This window comes from Dipteris shenzhenensis, chromosome 2 (assembly GCF_047967505.1).
Source record: "Dipteris shenzhenensis isolate YYH24624 ecotype China chromosome 2, Dip_SZ_1.0, whole genome shotgun sequence".
NCBI classification, from domain to species: domain Eukaryota; kingdom Viridiplantae; phylum Streptophyta; class Polypodiopsida; order Gleicheniales; family Dipteridaceae; genus Dipteris; species Dipteris shenzhenensis.
The window spans coordinates 2169343-2188576 of record NC_141597.1 but is presented as its reverse complement, the minus strand read 5'-3'; the positions used below and the strand labels follow the sequence as shown (position 1 = coordinate 2188576).

The window sequence follows — 19234 nt, the reverse complement described above, 5'->3', positions numbered from 1 at the left end:
CATTCTTTTACCATCCTCTTGGGACCATCTAGCTCCAAAACACAATCCTGGCTCTATGGCCTTGCCACTTGTTGAGAGTTCACGCTCAACATCATGTGATCATGTGTGCATAGCACCATCACGTGATCATATGTGCATAGCACTAACCTTATAGAGTGCTATAAAGGAAAGGGTTAGATCCCCTAACCCTAACCCTAAATGGGTTTGTATATATTCTATTTTTTCAACTAAATCTAGTGTACAATTAGTCATTTGTGGTGTGCTCTCTAGCTGTGCCCTCTCTCCTCATCTCCACTCTTCTCCTCTCCTCTCTTCATATTTTGTCATGGTATTAGAGCTTCCTTGCCTTCCGTTGAGGCATTGCAATCCTTGAGAGTGTGAGAGAGTGATTGAGAGTTCTCGAGTGTTCTCTTCCATTGAGAGAACTTCTTCTTTGATAGAGAAATTCCGTCCATTTGAGAGGAATTTCCGTCCATTCATTTTATGAGAGTTTCATTGAGAGATTCATTCGACTCTCTATTCCGTTCATTCTTCCGTGAGAGTGAGTGGTTCTTCATAGTGTGAGAGATCTCCTTCAGAGTTCACTCCAAGAGATTTGAGAGAGAAAGAGATTTTCTTGTTGATTGAGAGGCTATCTATAGCTTATCTGCAAGCTCACCAAACAACTGGCCATCATCATTTTCTTATTCCTGGGATCGTTGGAGAACTTTAGTGTGAGTCCGCAGGCTTGCGAATATGATACGACGTAGCTACCTTGCATGCACAACTACCTAATCCTCACGGCCAGTAGCCCCTATAAGCCACCTCCAAGGTCCAACGGCTCCATTTAATCACTAAGCCGAAGGCTACAACGAACTACTCTCGGATGCCATAAACGAGCATTCCATCCGCCGCTCCAGCCGCCTCCAAGCTTGCTCTTAAACTTTGCCTTGACATCCTCGGCATTGCAGGTAACAACAACAGCATCACTCGAAGCCTTGCTCGCGATCCAAGCGCTCCTCCAGCGAGCCAGTGCTACTTCTCCAAGACGGCCAAACAACAGCTCCTTCTACAGCCAGCCGGGACGGACATCTCCAAGCTTCCAAAGCCTCTCCATCACCAAGCTCCAGCACCAAACGGCTCTCCATAGCCTCCATCGTCAGCGATAGCGAAGCTCCAAGCTCCTACAACAGCCCAATGCAATGAACTGCAGCTCCCCAGGCTCCAACGTCATTGACCCTTCAATAGTCGCCCTCTACAACGACACCTCCAAGCCTCAAGAAACGAAGAAACCAGCAATGCCCAACTGCTGTCATGCTCGGCCAATGAGGAAATATCCGGCTATCTTGGGAGCGTTCCTTTGAGCTTGCAGCTCATCCACAACTTTGGAGATGGATCAAAAAGTGACAACGAACAAAGAGTCTCCAGCCCGTGCCAACACAAACACTGTTTCTTAGGCCAAACGGCTCCTTGCAAACTGCCTCGAAAATAGCTGCAGCGACTCCTACAGACAGCCATCTACCACAACGGGAGAGACGACGACAAAGGATGGAATCCTGAGATTTTGTCAGCATCTTGGGGAGATGCCAGTCCTCCGTGTAATGCCACGTGGCATCCCACACTCAACCCAACCTTATCCTTAGGGTCACCACTCACCCCAAGAGTGGACTGCAAGTTGACACGTGGCAGACCTTATCTTCCACGTCACCCTCGGGTGCCACATCATCAAGGCAATCAGCTTGCCACATCATAGACTGCCACATCATAGACTACCACATCATCATCGATAGCCACGTCAATAGGCCATGTCATCCTGCCACATCATCGATTGCCACATCATCACCAATAGCCACATCACTTGTGCCATGTCAACAATCCACGTCATCAGTGATATGTCATCAGGCCATGTCATCAAGCCATGTCATTAAGCCATGTCATCTGGCCACATCATGATTGCCACATCACCTCTACCACCTCAACAGTGCCACCTCAACAGTCCAGTCAGCACTGACCTCTGCAGGCACACACAGTGCTTCACAATCACTTCATGTGACCACTCCTGCCACCTCAGCACAGGACTTCACAGGCACACCACTTGTTAGGCACAGTGCCACATCATCACTGCATGTGACTCACAGTGGCACATCATCATTGAGCACATTTGCAGTCCTTTTGCCCCTCCACCTAGATCAAGTCGTATCTCTTGGTCCAGGAAGAATTTGAGGGTGCTCCCAAAAGGAAAGTCGCTCGTTTTTTCGTGCTCTACGTGCTCATCACATCACATGCACATTTTGGCACAAGTTACACTCACATTTGAGCCTCACCGACAAAACCACTTCCTTCACGCACATTTGCCTCTACATCAATGCATCTGACCCAGCACTTTAAAAGAACAAAAGAAAATAAATTATTTGTTGTTCTTTCATCCATCAACGGTTGGTTTAGATCTAGATCAGAGTATACTAGATCGCCATAGAGGGGACGCTTTGAATTTTCCCAAGTTGCCAATCTAAGCCATGCCCGAAATTCCCGACTAGTACCTACTCGGAGTCAGTCCATATGCTCACATACGGTTTCACATCATTACATTACCTAAAACCTTACGTTCATCAGTTCAATGAGCAGACTCCAGAGTTCAGAGGCATTGCATATTGATTCAGTGGGCAGATAGCATTCGATTTCACACACACATGCCACCATTGTAAAGCCTATTTTGCTATCTCATAGCATCGTGCACATCATTTCAGCCTTGTAAAGCCTCTTGGCTATTCCCGGCATCATTGCCACAAGCCTTGTAATATAGATCAGATTTTATATACTATAGTTCTCTCTTCACCAACGGTTCAGATATTTCACTTGGCATATTCAGTGTATTTGCAGTTGATTCATACAGAGATTTTCACGACACTTTTGAGTACATTTCTTGCACCATGTCGACTAGCAACCTCAATTTGGAGGCATCTGCTAAGTTAGACAACTCCAATTACGGTACATGGAAATACCAAATGGAGACCATTCTTGTGCTTCAGGACAAATGGGAGTATGTCGATGGGTCTACACCTAGACCATTGGCCGATCCAGCCACCAGTAGCTCTACTCCATCTGTTGTCACAGCACCAGCAATGGAATCTACATCTACACAAACAGTTTCTGCACGAGTAGCAAATCCTGCCATTGCTCGAGCTCAAGCACAATGGGATAAGAAAGACAAGTATGCCTATCACCTGATCAAGCAGAATGTGCAAGATGTCATGCTAGGACAACTCAACACAGTCAAAACATCAAAAGAAGCATGGGATACGTTCACAGCTCTCTACAAGTCCAAGAACACATCCAAGATTCTCACCCTAAGAAATCAGATCAACCAGAGTTTCTGCAACAGCAATGAAACTGGTCATGCTTATGTACTTCGAATTAAAAACTACAACAATCAACTTGCAGCAGTAGGAAAGAGTGTGAACCCTGTAGAAATGGTTCAAGTAATCTTGAATGGACTAAAAGAGGGATACAAGAATCTAGTCCAAAGTATTGCCATCCAACGGCAAATTCCAACACTAGAAGAACTTCAGTCAGTCCTACTTGGTGAAGAACTCAGGACTCAGGTCATTCAAGCATGTAAAGGTCATTCTAATGGCATTCACAGCTTCAGACAGGCGCAGAGGCAGAGGCAGAGGCAGAGGAAGAGGTAGATCATACCAGAAAAGTGGTCATCATCAACAAAATCAAAGTCAAGATCAACATCAGCATTAGCATCATCCTCAGCAACATTAGAGTCAGCAAAGAGGAAATCATTCCAATCGAGGAAGATTTCAAAGATGAGGGAATGCATCCACCAATGTGTCAAACAATCAGTGCAACTACTATCACAAGTTTGGACACTATGAAAGAGATTGCCGCAAGAAGCAGTACGACCAAGGCGATCAATCCAGCAGTAATCGAGGGAATTCCCGAGGCAGAGGAAATCATCGTGGTGGACATTCTTGAGAGTGCTCACAATGGAAGCAAGAACGGAAGAGGGAGAGAGAGAGACAAAGAGCCACACAAGTTTTGGTGGGTGCAGAACACCCTTATATTCTTTTTCATTCATTTATATATGTGTTTCAGTATTGTACATAACTGGGGTAAAGGCACAGTGAACTTTAACCCCCACAACCTCTCACTTAAAGGACAATGTGCCTTTAAGGGAGAACAACTAGTGAGCATACTATCCAATGCCCATCAATACATGACAATACTCAAACCGCTAACTAGGTAGACTCTTCGTCAGCATATCTGCAGGGTTATCATCTGTATGGACCTTGACAAGCTCTATGCGCTTGTCCTCAAGTACCTTCTTGATGAAATGGTACCTGACCTCAATGTGTTTGGTCTTTGCATGAAAGACCGGATTCCGTGCTAGCTGAATAGCAGTCATGGAATCACTATGCAATGTCGGTACACCTGTATGAATCCCCAAATCTCCCACTAGCCGATCAAGCCATATAGCCTCCTTGCAACCCTCTGTGGCTGCAACATACTCAGCCTCTGTGGTAGACAAAGCAACACACTTCTGTGCGCGAGACATCCATGACACTGCACCACCTGCAAAGGTGAACACATAACCAGAAGTGGATCTCCTACTATACACATGCCCTACATAGTCTGAATCTATGTACCCAAGTACACGCATGTCTCTTCTACCAAAGTAGATGCACATCTCCTTGGTACCATTCATGTACCTCATGATGCACTTAACTACCTCCCAATGCCTCTTTCCTAGATTAGCCATATACCGGCTAACAACTCCCACTACAAATGCAATGTCTAGTCTAGTAGCTATCATAGCATACATAAGACTCCCAATTGCTGATGCATAAGGAACCTTGGCCATCGTGGCCCTTTCCTCATCTGATTTGGGACTATCTGTATGACTCAGTTTCACATATGGAGGCAATGGAGTACTCACTGCCTTCCCCCCCTCCATGTTGAAATGCTGCAATACTTTTGTAACATACTCTTTTTGTGAAAGCCAAAGGAGTTTCCTACTCCGATCACGCGTGATGCGCATACCAAGAATATGACCTGCAAGTCCCAAATCCTTCATATCAAAAGCCTCATGCAACTTGGCCTTTAATGCATCTAGCTCATAAGTATTCTTGCTAGCCAATAGCATATCATCCACATATAGTGCCAAGATTATCAGGCTATTATCCTTAGCCCTTTTAGTGTAGAGGCAATGATCAATTTCACTCCTTCTAAAACCCTGGGACCGAATGAAAGCATTAAACTTCTGATACCATTCTCTAGGCGCTTGCTTAAGACCATAGAGACTCTTCTTCAGCTTGAAAACTAAATACTCTTTGCCCTTTTCTTCAAAGCCTTCCGGCTGCACCATGTAAATTTCCTCGTGCAAATCCCCATGCAAGAAAGCTATCTTGACATCCATCTGCATAAGCTCCATATCCTCTGATGCCACTAGTCCAAGCATGCATCTAAGTGTGGTCATCTTCACAACTGGAGAGAATATCTCATCAAAGTCCACACCCTTTTCTTGCTTGAACCCTTTAGCGACCAAACAGGCCTTGTACCTAGGCACATCATCACCTGTGACCTTCATTTTGTAGACCCATTTACATGGCAATGCTTTCTTTCCATGTGGCAAAGAAACCAAGTCCCAAGTCTTATTCTTCATAAGTGAACTCATCTCTGATTGCATAGCATACTCCCACTTGCATTGATCCTCGCGTATCATAGCCTCTCTATAGCAAGCTCCCCGCAATCAGTAAGCATCACATAGTCTACCCCTAGAACAAACCTATCAGGCGGTCTAGACACTCTAGATGATCTTCTCAAGGGCATTTCAGCTTGCTGTCCCACTTGCATATCAGCCACATTTGGCTCATCATTTCCTCCAATAGATGATCCATCATCTACCCTTGATTGTATACTTGTGGGAGTACTTGGTGGTACCATTTCTGGTGCATTTGGTGCATGGACAGCTTGCTGTCTATCAACATATGCAGGTGGATTCACATCCTGGAAAGTGATTCTTCTCATTTCCACATCCCTCATGGGTGCTTTATGCATCTTCTTCTCATTGAAGACTACATCATCGTTGCATATGATCTTCTTTGCTTCTGGATCCCAGAGACGATAGCCCATCTCTCCACTTTCACCATAACCCAGAAAGATGCATTTCCTAGACTTAGGATCTAGCTTCTTTTGAAGCTCTTTTGGCACATGTGCATATGCCTCACACCCAAATATATGCAAATGAGAGTAAGAGGGCTTCTTGCCACTCCATGCCTCTTCAGGAATACCACCATCCAGACTCTTACTAGGTGATCTATTGATCACATGCACTATAGTCTTCATTGCCTCAACCCAAAAACCACCGGAAAGACTTGCATTGGAAAGCATGCATTGCAACCTTTCTTGAATGGTACAGTTCATCTTTTCTGCAACTGGATTTTGCTCTAGAGTACGAGGGGATGTGAGCTCCCTCTTAATCCCATGTGTATCACAGAAATGCTGAAAGTCATGAGAGAGATACTCTCCACCATTGTCAGTCCACAGGCATTTAAGCATTCTACCTGACTGATTCTCAACCAAGGCCAGCCATTTTTGAAATACCTGGAACACATCACTCTTCCGAGCTATAGCATAAGCCCACACTTTCCTAGTTGCATCATCAATGAATGTCACATATAGTATTCAGCCCCGGCTAATGACCGTGTAGGCATGGGACCACATACATCTGAATGCACCAAATCAAGCTTTTCAAACTCTTTCTTTCCCCTTATTTTATGGGCTGATTTAGTTTACTTCCCATAGAGACAGTGCTCACAAAATTCAAAATCAGAGAAACTCAAATGCGGTACATAACCCAAACAGCATAAGAGTTTCATTCCATTCTAGCTCATGTGCCCCAACCTGAAATGCCACAAAGAAGTGCTTGGCTGCTTGGTTATTGCAACAACATGGTCAAATACCCCTGATACATGTAAGGGATACAAAGTCCCACACTTGGCACCCCTGGCCAAAAGCATAGAGCCCTTCTGAATTTTCCAACTCTGAAAGCTAAAAGTGGTGTGAAAACCAGCATCATCTAGCTGATCCACTGAAATAAGACTCTTGGTCAACTTAGGCACATGTCTCACATGTTTTAAAATAAATGTAGACCCATTTGCAAAAGAAAACTTTATGTCACCTACTCCCACTATGTCACATGCATAGTCATTTCCAAGATGCAGACAACCTGTCTTTCCACTATCATAAGTGGAGAACCATTCCCTATGGGGAGTAACATGGAATGAAGCACCAGAATCCAAAATCCAATCCTAGGAATATGCATCATCTGAAGTGGTAAGCAACTCTACAAATAAACTAGACATGAAGAGAACGTCATTGTCACTATCATGTGTGACTGCATTGATCTCCTCAATCTTCACTTTTCCTTTGTCCTCCCTTGGACTCTCTTCCTTTTGATTTGCACCCCAATTTGCATTCTTTTTCTTATCCTTTTGCTCTCTTTTCAGCTTGTAGCAATCCTTTTTCATATGGCCCTTCTTGCCATAGTGGTAACACTCAATGTTCCGTGCCCTGGATTTGCTACAAGACTTCCCTCTTTCTTGGGACTTCCCCTTGAACTGTGATTTGCCCCTTTGCACATTTAAAGCCGCATCCTACTTGTTGCCATCCATAGACTTCCGTCTAATCTCCTCGGCCAACAAGCTACCCACAACATCGTCAAATTTCAGTACTCCACCAGGTGCAGAGTTACTGACAACTATATGGAAGGTATCCCATGAGGATGGCAATGAACATAAGAGAAATATTGCCTTAGTCTCCGCATCAAAATTCATCTTTTGAGCCTGAAGCTAGCTGAAAATAATATTGAATTCATTCAAGTGAGAAGCAATGGAGACCCCTTCCTTCATCTGCAGCTCAAACAACCTCTTCATGAGGTAAACTTTATTAGAGGCAGTGGATTTTGAAAAATGCATAAGTAATAGAAGAATAGATAGTCAGCAGACTATCATCGGGCACTATCATCGGGCTACAGTTGAATTGTCGGATTGTTTGTCCACCTTATGCCAACTGTTTGATCACCACATGCTGAATTAAAAATCACAACAAACACCTTCAAACTTTTAGAAATTCCTTTTACTAAGATCATATTGAAAATCCATCTTTTGGATAGTTTTGAACCTTCGAAATGCATTCGGCCTCCATCATCAGACATCCTGAAACATGCTAGGAATCTTTCTGTCGAACATATTGTCGGACTATTTGCTAAATTTTTGTTTTATTTTTATCATGCTTGCAAGCTTTCATTTGTCAACCTTGATCATATGCCAAGTGTCCGATCATTTGTGGTATAAAGTAGAGGTGATTAGGGGACTTGTTTGGGCTGTTTTGGCTCCATTTTTGGCTCGTCTGAAACTCCTCCTTTTCCCTTCATCTTTCCTCCTTATCATTTCATGAACATAAGCATAAACATCAGCATCATCTTTGTTTGCATTTGTTTCAGGAAATTCAAGTTCTACATACGATTCCTACATGCAGTTTGTACACGCAACTCCTACTGTCCTAATATTCAAAATTTTTAGATTTGTCTAAAGTCCAATTCTAGAACTGGACTAAATAGAAGTCCAAAATTTTTGAATATCATACTCCCATGGTTTTCCATATATTTCAAAACAAATATTGTAATGTCTTCTTGTATATAGTAATTTTGATCTTAGACACATGACAAGAACTCTCTTTGAGATTTCAAGGTATTGATATTGACCATTAAAATATTAACACAAAACAATTAAGCCAAAACTTTATGCAACCACTTGCATAGATTAATTTTGATCCTTAGACACATGAGAATTAAGATATTCAACTAAAATAATTAACATAAAATATTTCCCATTGAAATATTACAATAAAATAATCAATTTTTTCTTTTTTCTTTTTTTCAAAAAAATATTTACCTAAAATATCTAAGCTAAAATATTCACCATTGAAATATTAAAATAAAATTACATTGCCACCATTTGGTCACTACGAGAATAAATTATTCAAAAATATATTGAAAAACACCCAAAAGAAAATTTAAACATGGACATCATATTGGTCTCGGTGTTCATTATTAAAGTGTTAAACAAATTATTAAAAATATTCATAAACATCATTAAAACAAATTGTTAAATAAATATTCATACACATAGTTGAGAAAGCAAAAAGACTTCTTTATTTCAAAATAGGATTTACATATAGGAAAGACACTCTAATTCACATTATTTCCTTCTTTACACTTCTCAAGCTCCTCTTTCCTTAGACGTTCAAATTCCTCTTTTGATTATGTGGCATTATAGCCTACATCCAATAAGGCATCATATATTTTGTCAAATTTCACTTCTTGAGATTGTGTAGTAGTGACTTGGGTAGCCATCTCGAGAGGTCCATTACCAAGATCTTGACTAACAGGCTACTCTAGACCAGTTTGGGTGCTTTCAAGTATAGGTTCTAGTTGCTCTAGACCATTCTGGGAGCTTTCAAGTATGCGATCATCACTTCTTGGTAGTACATCATAGCATGGATAAAGCTGCGATCTGTCAACTGCAATCTCCTCACTACTTGGTAGTACATCTATTTTTCTTGCTACTAGTACATCCTTAAGTAGTCCACTTCCCTCTCCCTTCAAGATAATCTCTTTTTGAGGTTTCATGCTCTACATTTGGACCTCTATTGCTTTCCCTTTCCCTTCCACTACAATTTGTTTTTCTTTCTTCTTGTTGCTGCCTTCTTTTATGACCAATGGAACCTCAATGCTCCTTTGCAATCTCTCATCCATTCGCTTCTTTGTGCGTAATTCTAGGTTTGACTTCTTTGATGTAGAGCTATTAGTTTCAGATTCCCTAGATGTCGAGCTACCATTCTCAGTAGTAGAGTCTACATTTTCTACCCCTTTCTCACTTGAGTCATGCTGCACTTTTTTGCTCGATTCCACATCTGGTCTCCCTTCCTCTTTATCATAGAATGTAGGCACGCAACTAAAGTAAGTATCAAAGTACTAAATCCGATGGAGGGCATCAATGACAACCACATCAATTCCTTTTTGTAATACAGTCTCTGCAACTAACCCCATTCCATACAATGCCACATTCCAACCTTTCAGCCCGATATGCATCTACCATCTCTTCTATCAGAGAAGGATGCTTTGGATGTCGATAATCAAGAGAAGGGGAGACTATTTTTAATGTTTCTCTCTCTCTTGGAACAAGAACTGAAGAGTCTTTTGGGGAACTTCAAATGATGGACCATCACCCCTATGCATAAATGCAACCATCATGGGTTGCAAGATTTGGATGCCAGTGTCACCATGATAACTATGCTCATGCCGCAAAACCATACCATGCAACACCTTTCCAATGACACCCCTGAATGCAGATTTCAAACTAGCAAGCAATGCATCCTGCTTTGCAACTGTGATAAACATGACGAATGTTGATCTTGGTTGTCTTGCCATAGGGCCTTGTATCATAGTTCATAGAAGCTGAACAATCCCCGACATTGACAGTTCATCAAAGAAAAATGCATATGGGTTATCCCAAGGTTCATTGCCCATTGCGGCCATAAATCTTTCCATATTGACTCCCTTGACAATAACATAACTTGAATTACCCTTTGACAAACCAATGTCATAGGAGAACATGAAAGACTCATTAAGGACTTGAAGCTGCATCTTGTTTTTCATGGCATTTGACTTTATATGTGCATACATCAGCTCCATGCAAATAGGCATCTTAGCTCAAAGCTCCTTTGTTGGTGCTGCATCTTTATCCCATTATTTTATCCATTGCGAGGCCCAGTTCTTATCAACTATTTTTCCTAGTGCACGTGCTTTTTTCTTGTCCACCTGATACTTTTGATCCACCAACTCTTCATCTGAATGAAGCAAAAACTTTAATGCTCCATATGCAGCTTTATCCTTTACTTCCTAGTTAACTATTTCTTTAAGGCTTCCTTGCTTGCTCTTCTTAACAAAAAAGCATTCTCCACTTAGTAACTTTTGGCAAACCACCTTTACTATTTTGTCAGTACTATATCTCAATGGCCTCCACCAAATAATTAACCTAACCTGTATTACTTTCTGCTTCTTGTTTACCTCGTGCTCAGGTGACTCAAAGGATATCGTACCAGATTCGAATGCAATGCATACATCCACAATACATTGAAAGATTGTTTCAGGATGAAATACAATGCATGCATAGTCCCTGTATTTATTGATGGCTCTTGTAACTTCTAGAAGACTTGGCTGAACATCATTTACAACAGCTATCAAGCACATATAAAATCACACCTGCTTTCCTAAGTACTCCACAGTGGGTCTCTCACCCTTTGAGAGTAGTGGCTTCCTGCACCCAATCCATAACTCTCTTGCTTTAAGAAGAACCTCTGAAAGAGTTGACTTCTTCTTCTTTTGAAAAGGTTCATTATTGAGCCTAAGGGATTCTAATATATACTTTGAGTCATCTTTGAACAAACAAATATAAGCGATGACTCTTGCAAACTTTTGCATATACTCCTCGGATGGTAAGTTTCCTCTTCTGGTCTCCTCAAATGCAATTCTACATGCCTCACTGAAGTGTTGCCCATCAATGGGCTCAAACCTGCACCTTTCAAGGAATTTGTTTGTAGATAGCATATGCTTCTTTTCATCATCATCCTTGTATCTGGTCTCATAAAGTGTCGCTTCACGAACAATGTCAATCTGTTTGAATTCTTGAAATGTTGTAAAGAAGTCTGCATGCGTATGGAAAGACACATCATACAACACTGAATCGTCACTTGCAAGCTTCTTGAATGATATTGGGCATAGCGTGATCTTACTGGGAACTGGTATTTTGGCCTGCCTTGCATCCTCATATAACTTTCTTGGAAACTTTTCATCTAGCTTTCTTTGATTGGTAAACAAAGTAGCTCAATTGATGTATGTTTTCTGCACTGAATACTGTGAGAATCCCCATATATACCCTTCATCACTATCAGAGCGTAGATCAGCATTTATAAAAGTATCTACAAGTACTGATTCCGTAAGCTTGGCTTCTTCAGCTTCTTCATCCACGCTGTCACTATCATCATCATCCAACTTCTCACCATGTTTTAATTGGGTTACTTTTGGGTCAACTCTTTCAGGTCGAGGCCTTTTTTCTCCTCTTCGAGGGAAAGCCATAGCTTCCATACAAGCATCAAACTTTGATGTCTTTTTCTTTTTCTTTCTCATTGTAGTCTACACCTGCGGTGGTTGGATAGTTGGGACCGAAGGTAAAGGTTGTACAAAATCCTGAGAAGATCCAAGTGTACTACCATCTTGACCTCTTCAATATCTGGTAATGCATCCCATATAGCCTTAAGAGAACTCAAGGCATCACCTATATATGGATACTTTGCAGAGTTTGGCACTTCTCATAGTACTCCTTAGAGTTTGTCCTCAACTTTAGTACACGCTGGCCCTTCATGTTGTCATCACATATGGCTATCATGAAGTCCCCATGTGGAAATACATCCAATTTCAAAACAACTTCGACACTTCCAATTTCTTGGCTAGAAAATTTGGGACTTTTCACTTTCGCTGAAGTGATAACAAGGTGGTAGCTCTTTGGCTTCTCCATCATAAGCCAAGCATGATCTATGAATTTCTCATGAACAGGCATGGCCATTGCAAATTCTTGAAATTGTAAAACATATTACATAAGACACCCTCCTTAACCAAAGAATGAAAACAATAAAATCCCATTACTGAAAACTTGAATTTAAATTTATAAATTAAGATAAAATTACTAAGACATTTCCTAGTGGAATCTCTTTTACTCCTATAGGGGTCTTCTAAAATATTTGTAACACCAAGCACGCTAAGCATGGTAAGAATCGGGACGAGGTTCTTTCATGGATGGTGTCTATCAACAAGAAAAAAGATTGAATGATAATTTTCTTAAAACATTTGAGCCACCACGTGCATTGCCTAGTGCAATGACCCCTACCCCATGGTGGTGGGATCCCAAAAGTACCGGGAAAGTCTTTATCCCAAGGGTTGGGATTCCTTGTTGTGATAAAATAATATCAACAAGGCACTCTCTATCCCAAGAATTGGGATGAGTTTCATGCAGCATGGTAAGAATCCCGGGGGATTCACTCTTCATTAAAGGGGGACGTCACCTGCGTGCATGAACTTCAAGAAAACCCCCTATTTAAGATCCATGTAGGATTATAAAACACCCCTATTTAAGCTTATAAGGTACAAGAAAAAGTCTAGTGTGCTCCCCCCCTTTCCTTAAACCTACGTCAAGACGGCTATCCTATTTTGTCAAACAACAAGACTATAAGACGGCTATCATATTTTGTCAAACATCCATCTGTCATCCGCACACCCTCCGCACACTTGTTACCATACATGGTTAGCATGGTAATTCTTGATTCAAGCCTAATAATGATGATAACAGCATTTGTTAAAGTTACATCTATCAAAATAGATGTTCTTGATTCATGCCTAATAGTGATGATAAGAGCACTCATTTGTTGGCATTACATCCATTACATGCTAATCACCTACATCGACATGCTAACCAAGGCAACATTATACCATTTTGCATACGTATTGACTGTACATCTACAAAGAGTATACATATCCACCAATGTATTTCCATACGTAAAGCTCTTGAAATACTATCAAGATGTCTTTTCAAGTAAGCCTAGCCTCCTTCCTTGCCCAATACATATTCTCCAAGTATGTTGGAGGAACAGATATGAGGTATGATGATCCTTTTAATGGACAAGGCTATAAGTGGCATAGCCTGGGCATCCCTCAATCCCATCTCCTTTAATCCTCAATGGGAGCAACAGGTGTAGCTGGCCTTATCGAAGCTAGCTGCATATCATATGCATTACCTCCTTACAAAGGTGTAGCAGAAGCAATAACTAGATCTACAAGACAAGCCTCATCACCTCTAACATAGCCCCATATACTCTTACCAACTAACACATTATTCACTATAAAACTCCACATGGAATACTTGGTTCCATCCAATTTATCCTCCCAGGCCAAAACTTCAAACGTCTCCTGAATTTAGATTCAGATTTTGATTCTGAACCATCTTAGATGTATGCATAAACTGCCCACTGATTCACATGCTGTGAATGGTATTGCACCAACAAAATCACATTAACCCACTAGCCAATGCTTGGCTAAACAATGCACAAGCCTCACTGAACTTCCAATGCAGACCTGTACTTGCAAAACATGAACTAATTTGAATGTTGTATTGCCAAATACAGAGGTAAACAGCTCCAAATCCTTTCCCATAATTGGCAACAGACTCAAAACCTGCTCAGAATAGTGTAGACAGCAACTACATTCACTATTATTGGGGCGGACAAGCTAGAAAGCTGTAGTAGACCCAATATATAGCGTATAAGAATGATTACACACTAACATAAACAAGTTTCTTCTCCCTTAAAAAACAAACACTAGAATGAGAAAGCTGAAAAGCATCTTGGAAGTTTAATAGGCCAAAACTTCAAACACGTCTCTCGAATTTAGATTCAGATTTTGATTCTGAACCATCTTAAAGCTGAAAAGCATCTTGGATGTTTAATAGGCCAAAACTTCAAACACGTCTCCCGAATTTAGATTCAGATTTTGATTCTGAACCATCTTAGATGTATGCATAAACTACCCACTGATTCACATGCTATGAATGGTATTGCACCAAAAAAATCACATTAACCCACTAGCCAACGCTTGGCTAAACAATGCACAAACCTCACTGAACTTCCAATGTAGACCTGTACTTGCAAAACATGAACTAATTTGAATGTTGTATTGCCAAATACAGAGGTAAATAGCTCCAAATCCTTTCCCATAATTGGCAACAGTCTCAAAACCTGCTCAGAATAGTGTAGACAGCAACTACATTCACTGTTATTGGGGCGGACAAGCTAGAAAGCTGTAGTAGACCCAATATATAGCGTATAAGAATGATTACACACTAACATAAACAAGTTTCTTCTCCCTTAAAAAACAAACACTAGAATGAGAAAGCTGAAAAGCATCTTGGATGTTTAATAGCAGCAAATATGAAGTTACACAAGAGTAACACCTGAACAATCCATGAATCTAAACCAAAATTTGATAGAGTAGAAAACATAAAATGCATCTTGAATCTTTACTAGAAAAACTAAAAATCAAACAAGAGTAACACCCGAACAATCCATGTCTATAATCCATAAGTTTAGCATTGACACATCTATGGGCATCTTCTCATAAATGCGGCATCATGCCACATAGCTTGCCAACAAATTTATCCTGCAAAACAAACATAAGCTCCCTGTCAAGTTACATGCTGCAAACCTAGGATCCCTATGTGATAAGAAGGATTGAAAGCACATTAACAAAAACATATGTTACCTTCATCTACATCAGAGATTGGAGCAGTAGGGCTGCAAATGGACTAGGAAGGAGGGAAGGGAAGGGACGACTTCAAAATGGATAAACTTTACAAAAATTTAAAAAATAGAAAATGTACCTTTTCTGCCCTGAACATATTCATTGAAAAGTTTGTAGTCATTCTCATCAAGATGGTATTTCTTTGTTTGTCGATCATAGTTGAGATTGGCCAAGGCTATTATAGATTCCAAATCCACACATTGGTTGTCAACAAGGTCATATGTGTAGGTCCTAGTTCCCTTTGCTTGTTGATACCATGACAAATGAATTTGAACATTCAAAGGCCTATCCAATAAATCAAAGGGGCCTCTTGTCTCTTTTAGACAATTTCCAACCTTTCTCCTCATGCTTACCACCCTTCCAAGGTACCACATGCCGTTTACAGCACCCTTACTAGTATTCCCAGCTTTTCCTTTTCCTCTTGTCTTTTTGTTTGCATTTATTGATGTGCTTTCAAACAATACTGCACAATCAGATCCTATACCAAGACATGTTCCTATATGAATCATTGCCTTCTTCTCCAAAGAAAAATACACTCCACTTTTCACCCTTGTTAATCTATCTTTAGATAGTGTGGGATTTCCATTCAATTGGCTGACAAGTGTGCTTTTAGAAATGGCTTTCCCATCCACTTCAACAAATGGCGATATTTCACTAGCCACCTTCTCCTCCTCATCAATTAGACAATCAATCACATGACGAAGCTCACTTTCACTAGTAATTTCCTCATCCAGATCACCTCGAACACCACTATCAAAGTGATTATCTTCATCTATAATTAGAAGATCATCCAATGATTCATCTTCATCCACATATTCAAGATTAGGGTTGAAGAGTTCTAAGAGATCTCCCTCCTCCCATGAGTCATTCCAAAAAGTTTCATCGTGCATACCAAGTGTCTCACTTATGGCCTTTGCTTCTAATAATCCCTCTTTCAATGCAGATACCATATGGTTGTCACTACTCACACAAGCATAGTCTCCCAGGTTGGCCAAAGGAGTGTCATTCTCCTTTTCCAAAGTAGCCCATATATTTTCTTGTTTAGAATGAGCTGCTGGAAATTTAAGAATTGAACCTGCTTGAAACTCTGCTATTCTATTAAGTGCTCCTGTACTACTCAGCAAATCAAAGCCATCATAGCATCTTTCATTCCGAACCATTCCACCCACCTTGCTGAAAAAATTCTCACACGCATCCGATCCCGTGCAAGAAAGGGGTACGTGCAAGTGAGGATGCTTTTCCCTAAAGGTCTTTATCAAGAGAACCACAAAGTGACATGACAATTGAATGTCAATGAATGTTTCTCTACTGATAAAGTTTTGCTTTAGGGAGTATGCATCATGTTTAGTGATCCACATGCGCCAAATCCTACATATAGAAAGAACCATGAGTATTAGCCACATAAACCTTGGAAATATGTTCAAAATCCTTTATTCATATATCACTAATAGCAATGGTAGCAACTTCTGTTGAGATATCGAGCTCCACTCGCGATATGCCAGGGTGACTGTTGTGCATTTATGTCACCGACTTGTTAGCTGGAGATGCGGTTGGTACACCGCTCATGAATAATAGCTGGATGACAGCTATCCTTATCTACACTAGTTCGTGGCTCAGTTAGTATGCCACCTTAGTTAGTTGAGTTTGGTTTGAGACCCACATATAGGGTTCTTCTATTTCTTTGTACTAGAGTTCTTTTGGCTTTCACAACTAAGAAGAGGAAAACTGTTTTCAGCCTCTACCTTTGTGTGTATTCCCCCATTGTGATTGTGAGAAAGCCTCAAGTGAGACTCCTTCCCTCTCTCCCACAATCTTTACATGGTATCAGAGCCTTGTTCATGGTAAGGAGCTCGAGAAAGCAAGCCAAGTTCGTGGTGTCCTGGTAAGAGGACCAGTGTTGCTTTCCTATTTCGAGTTTGGGAGCAAATCTCTGCAGGTAGCACAGCTAGAAGTGCAGGAGTGCACTGTTTCAGATTGAGACGCCCTTCGCGGTGTGGCGAGAGCGCAGTATATGCTGCGGGAATGGGCGACGCCCTCAGTGACTTTATTTTTCTGATTTGAGGCCGTTTCGGGGCCCGTTTTGAAGTTCTTCGCAGGCACTCAGAAAAAGGCCCTGTTTTTTGCTGTGCGACCACTACGCGGCTAGTCGGTGGAAAGGTGCCACAGAAATTGCATCGTATGCCTGTGTGCAGAGATATTAGGAGTTGCAGATTCATGCCTGTTGCCTGTTGATGCAAAATCGTCACTAGAAAGTGACTGTGTGGTGAAATACCACTTTCGTCAGTTTTGCAGATCTGCCCGTGCGAGGCAAAAGCTGTGTTTTTTGCAGTGACAGAATATTTTGCAGTGTTCTGTAATGGCATCTGATTCTCTTTCACAGATTGTCACTCAAAAGCTTGACAAGAATAACTTTCAGGCATGGAAGTTTAGAATGACGAATTTCTTGATGGGAAAAGGCTATTGGGAATTCATTACAGGAAATGAAGAAGAACCTGTTCTTCCTAATGTTCCCAGTCAACAGGAAATGCAGGCATTCAAAGGATGGCATGAGAGAGCCAGGAAAGTTATGTACTGGCTGTCTATCAGTATTTCGGACTCCATGATTGTGCATATTCAGGATGTAAATACGCCAAAGGAGGCATGGGATACTTTGGCAAAAATGTATAGCACAAATACGCAAGCCAGGAAAATGCAACTCAAACAGGAGTTGGATAATGTGCAGAGAGAAAACATGAACATCAATGACTACCACATGAAGGTGAAGAAAATTGCGGATGCACTTGCTTCCATTGGGTCGCCAATGGATGATGACAATTTGGTTTCTGTGACCTTGAATGGTCTAGGAAAGGATTATGCACAGTTCCGGACATCCATTGCCGTCTGTGAAAAATTTCCTGATTTTGAGGAGCTGATTGCTCTTCTAATTTCTGAAGAGCAGAGAAATGGTGGTGCATCTTCTTCAGCAGGAACTTCAAAAGAAACTGTCTTCTACTCAAATGCTGGCAGAGGTAGAGGCAGAGGTAGAGGAGGCCGATCTGCAGGCCGTGGTAGAAATCAGAATATGCAGCAAACGCAAGAAAACCAGTCCTATGCAGGAGGACGTGGTAACTCTAGAGGCAGGGGGAGCCAAAGAGGCCATGGTGGATGGCAGAGAGGCCAAAATGCAAACAGCAATATTGAATGCTACTATTGTGGCAAAATGGGTCATATGGCTAAGGACTGCTATAAAAAGCAGAATGACATTATGAATGGAAAATTGCAGTAAGGCAATTATGCATCCTCTAGTAGACAGGGTGATGACAGAAATGAGCATTTGTTTATGGTGCAACATATGACAAATTCTGTAACAAGTGCAGAAGAAAGCAATGATGTGTGGTATGTTGACTCGGGTGCATCAAACCACATGACAGGTCACGCTGAATGGATGCAGGATGCAAGAAAAATGGAAAAACCAGGATTTGTGGAGACTGGTGATGATACTGCACATCCTATTGTGCAGATTGGCAAAATTCCTTTGTCTATGCAGGATGGGAAAAAGAAATACTTGTCTGATGTATTTCATGTCCCGAACATCACCAAGAATCTAGTTTCTGTTGGTCAAATGGTTGAGCAGGGCTTGCAGGTTAGATTTAATCCTCATGGATGCTTTGTTGAGGATATGAAAAATAACGGTCGCTTGATAGCAAAAGGAAAGAAGAAGGGCAGGATGTTTACGTTGGATGCAGACATGCCTGAATTGAGTGCAACAATGTTTGCACATGGGACCGGTGTAGTTGC

General features: G+C 41.2%; 1 protein-coding gene across 1 annotated transcript; it reads right to left on the bottom strand.

Moving 5' to 3' along the window:
• Positions 1-15289: 15289 nt before the first annotated feature.
• On the bottom strand, positions 15290-16818 carry LOC147904217 (uncharacterized). The gene is made up of 2 exons (XM_087384922.1): positions 15537-16818; positions 15290-15316 (listed from the first exon to the last, which is right to left on the bottom strand). The coding sequence occupies exons 1-2, from the start codon at positions 16813-16815 to the stop codon at positions 15312-15314; spliced, it is 1284 nt and encodes a 427-aa protein (XP_087241048.1). The 5' UTR covers positions 16816-16818; the 3' UTR covers positions 15290-15311.
• Between the last annotated feature and the right edge of the window lie 2416 nt (positions 16819-19234).

Coding starts and splice junctions, on each gene's coding strand:
- LOC147904217 (XM_087384922.1), bottom strand. CDS start 16,815: ATGTGGATCACTAAACATGATGCATACTCCCTAAAGCAAAACTTTATC.